General features: G+C 41.1%; 1 protein-coding gene across 1 annotated transcript in view; it reads left to right on the forward strand.

Annotated features, from left to right (window-relative positions):
• Positions 1-30: 30 nt before the first annotated feature.
• The window catches only part of LOC123966683 (fibrocystin-L-like), a gene marked incomplete at its 3' end in the record, with an annotated part of 20,800 nt that continues 16,912 nt past the window's right edge, over positions 31-3,918 (forward strand). The window contains exons 1-5 of the mRNA XM_046042819.1: positions 31-810; positions 1,788-1,979; positions 2,755-2,906; positions 3,006-3,165; positions 3,696-3,867. Coding sequence (XP_045898775.1) covers positions 159-810; positions 1,788-1,979; positions 2,755-2,906; positions 3,006-3,165; positions 3,696-3,867 — 1,328 coding nt within the window. The remainder of the gene's footprint in view (positions 811-1,787; positions 1,980-2,754; positions 2,907-3,005; positions 3,166-3,695; positions 3,868-3,918) is intronic.

Genomic DNA, 3,918 nt, shown 5'->3' on the forward strand with positions numbered 1-3,918 from the left:
AGAACATCCTGCAGTACAACCTGGCTGTGTTTGTCAAACAAAGCACCAGCCTGCTGAACGACGATGTCACTCCCGCCGCCTTCTGGGTCACCAATCCCAACAACATCATCCGCCACAACGCCGCCGCGGGGGGCACCCACTTCGGCTTCTGGTACCGCATGCACCAGCACCCCGATGGCTCATCCTACGATCCAAACATCTGTCAGAATAGGGTTCCCATCGGTGAATTTTACAACAACACTGTGCACTCTCAGGGCTGGTTCGGCCTTTGGATCTTCCCAGAATATTTCCCCATGAAGGACGGCGCCTGCTATTCCAATACCCCCAAGCCAGCTGTCTTCAACTCACTCATCACTTGGAACTGCGAGAAAGGTGCTGAGTGGGTCAACGTAGGCGCTGTGCAGTTCAACAGCTTCATCATGGTCAACAATGAGAAAGCCGGCATTGAAGCCAAGCGTATCCTGCAGTGGGCCGTGAGCGGCTTTGGAGAGGTTGGAGGGGCAACAATGTCCAACAGCACCATTGTGGGCCATGTGGACGAGCTCGGACTGGGAGATGACTACTGCACGCAAAGAGGCATCATTGTGCCATTGGATGATGGCCTCAGTGTCCTTAACACCAAGTTCATCAACTTCAACCATAGCTCTTGCACAGCCATCGGGTTAGCCTCAATCATTGGGACGTGTGTGGACCGGTGTGGTGGCTGGGCTGTCAAGTTTAGTGGAGTCCAGTACATCAACTCGCCAAACAAGGCTGGCTTCAGGTGGGAGCATGAGGTACAACTGGTGGACAGTGATGGCTCCCTCACAGGTACTCAGTCTTTAGTCTCTTACTGTTCACTTGTTTGTTGTAATCCCTCATTTAGTTACATTAATGTTCAGTCTGTCAATTAAAGTTGTGTTATTATTCCAAACTACATCTTTAATCAGACCCTCATTCTATCAAGCTTTTCCTATTGTTAACAAATCCTATGAAAATGCCAAAGTCAACAATACCTCCCTACTGTGTCTGTGGACTGAGGCCTTAGCCCAGGGGTATTCAAAAAATTTCCCTTTTTCTTTTTTTTGAATTCTATTTCACATCTTAAGCCTTAACCAATTTTACAATAAACAATCTCAACATAGCTTTAACACCTCCTCTTCTTTTCCTTTCCCTTCGCTACACTACTTTCCCGCTGTCTCTTGTTCAGTCAGAAAAGTGAGCTCTGGTTTGTCCTGCCAGCTGGGACAGTATTTTCTCAGAACAAATGACCGGTGGAAAGAATGAACTTGTAATAATCTATCCATTCTTGATTAAAAGTCAAGTGAAATTTATTTTCTTTTTAGTCTTTTCTCTCCCTGTCTGTAACAATGCTTATTGGAATGCACAGATTTAATTGGCTGAATAGCATGAGATGATTTACAACACATGTAATTTGTCTATCGAGTTTCCTGGACCACTGAACCAGAGCCATGAATGCTAAAAAAGCTAAATGCTAAAAATGCTGTGTCAAAACTAAATGATTCTCAATAATTTATCGGTTATAGTGACTATTAGTGACATTGGATTTAGTGTATTGGTAAATTCTGAAGATGTAAATCTGTTACAAAAAACAGTATAAAAATTTTTCAGTGTCATTTTTGTAAAATACTCAGTTATGTCATAAACAACTAGGCACCCTAGTTTTTAGCAAACATTAATCAAACAGAAATGAATAGTGCATTTGTTGGGGACTATTTTCAGTGGCGGATTAAGGATTTTCAGACAGTGTATGTGACTCTGTGTTAACTATGTTACGTTGTTTTCAGGAAACATCAACCATAAAGTTGTGCCTGTGAGCCCCTTACTGGACCCTGCTCACTGTTCGCAGAGGGCTGAATGGAGTGTGGGTTTCCCCGGCGCTGTGTGCGACCACACCGTCAACTTCCATCGTTTGGGGTTCAACAATCCATCACCGAGCTCGTTGCTTGGCAAGGATGTCATCTTAACCAACTCATATGGTACTAAAACACATAGACTTACAACTTTGAAATGTCTGTTTGTTTTTGAAGAAGCAGTATCTGCAATCGTCAGTGACCTCTCCTTGTGATTAGTTGGACTTAATTGGAATAGTCACAGTAGATCTCTGTCACAAAATGCTGATGGCAACAAAAGAAGAAAAACATAAAAGAAAAAAAATTCAATCCAAACTATTACATAATCCAGAGGGATTTCCAGGGGAAAGCAGAGTGAGCTAGAGGCTGGAGTGAAGCAGGGCGTGAGGCAGAGTAGCAGGCATCCAGGCAGGGAGGTGGGAGCAGAGGCCGAAGTCAGGGATGGTAGGTCTGCGAGGAGATGATTAACTGAATAAATTTCAGACGTGTCAGCACTATCTAAGCAAAGCCTAAATTTGCAGGACATGTGGTAAACAAAATTAAACTTGATAAAAATATTTTACAGTTAAACTGTAAAAGTTAACATATTTCACATCATCTGAAAAGATGTTCCAAATTCTGGCACCCACGTATTGAAAGGATTACAGATCACAGAGTCATATAGATATTACAATTGCCACAAAATATGTATACATTACTTTAATGAAAAGCAATATAGCAAAACAGTTGTAATAAAATAAAATGTCTTTATAGAATTTGACAAATAATGTACATTAATGACCAGTTCTAAATGTCTGTGTGTGTGTATATTAAGATTTATAATTGTACCTGCTGTAATATTAGACTGTTTTGTCTGTTATTTTTATTATTTAAAGTGTTGTTTTTAAACTCACTATTACAGGCACCAGTGTGATTCCATTTTTGGAGAAGACAATGACTCATAATCTTGGCTGGATGGCCTTACTGCCTTCTAGACAAACGTACAACTGGTACTTTAAAAATGTGGACCAGATCACCAACATCAGTTTTACTGCAAGATTCTACGGCTTCAAGGTACATGGAAGATCCTTAACATGATATTAATGTAAGCAAATAATCTTCATGCCTTTTTACACTGATGTGTTTTTGCCCGTACTTCTTCCCTTCACACAGCCGGATCAATATGTGATCATCAACCACAACTTCACCCAGAGTCCAGACAGATTTCGCATCATCGATGACAGGAATGGCTCATCGACACCGCTGACCTTCAGCAATAACAAGAACGGAGACTGGTACTTCAACAAGAGCTCCAACAACCTCTACTACATCGGTTAGACACACTTTAACAAAGATCTATTGATCGTAATGCAAATATTGATGATTGATTAATCATTTGAGTTTAAAATAAAGCAGAAAAGCAAATATAAGAGTTTACTGTTTTATGGGATTTAATATTGTTGTAAATTGAATATATTTGGGTTTGGAGGTGTCGGTCAAACAAAACAAGTGTCACCCTGGGTTGCTTGAATGTGATGATGTGTTTCACTGTTCACCAAAAAAATATAAGGATGACTACTGTTATAGCTCATACATTATACTCAGCATAATGTTCTATTAATGAGCATAAACACTAGTTGAACCTGTCTAAATATTGCCATTATTTTCATTTTCACTTTTGTTATTGGTCTAAGTCCATATCTTACATCACAATAAGCCACTGGATTTCAAGTTTTTTTGTATTTTGGTGGCTGTTTGCCTCATAACTGGAATTTTTATTTTATCATCTTGTTTATTTACCACTAATCACACGTTCAGCAGTGTGTGCGTCTTTATTCATTTGACACTGTTCTGTATCTGCAGTGTCTGGGAAGACCAGCCAACGCAGGCGTCGGGACACCGTCGACCGCTCCATGGTTGACTCTGATGTGAATTTGGGGGTCTACAGCTGCTTCTACCCCAACTGCATCCCACCTACACCACCACCTCCAGCTACACTCGCCCCCTTACCCAACAGCCGGCCTGCCAACTTCATGTATGTTAAACCCCCCACTAAAACATTCATCAAACTCACCAGCTACAGTCA

The sequence above is a fragment of the Micropterus dolomieu genome, unplaced genomic scaffold, assembly GCF_021292245.1.
Source record: "Micropterus dolomieu isolate WLL.071019.BEF.003 ecotype Adirondacks unplaced genomic scaffold, ASM2129224v1 contig_13990, whole genome shotgun sequence".
Classification (NCBI taxonomy): Eukaryota; Metazoa; Chordata; class Actinopteri; order Centrarchiformes; family Centrarchidae; genus Micropterus; species Micropterus dolomieu.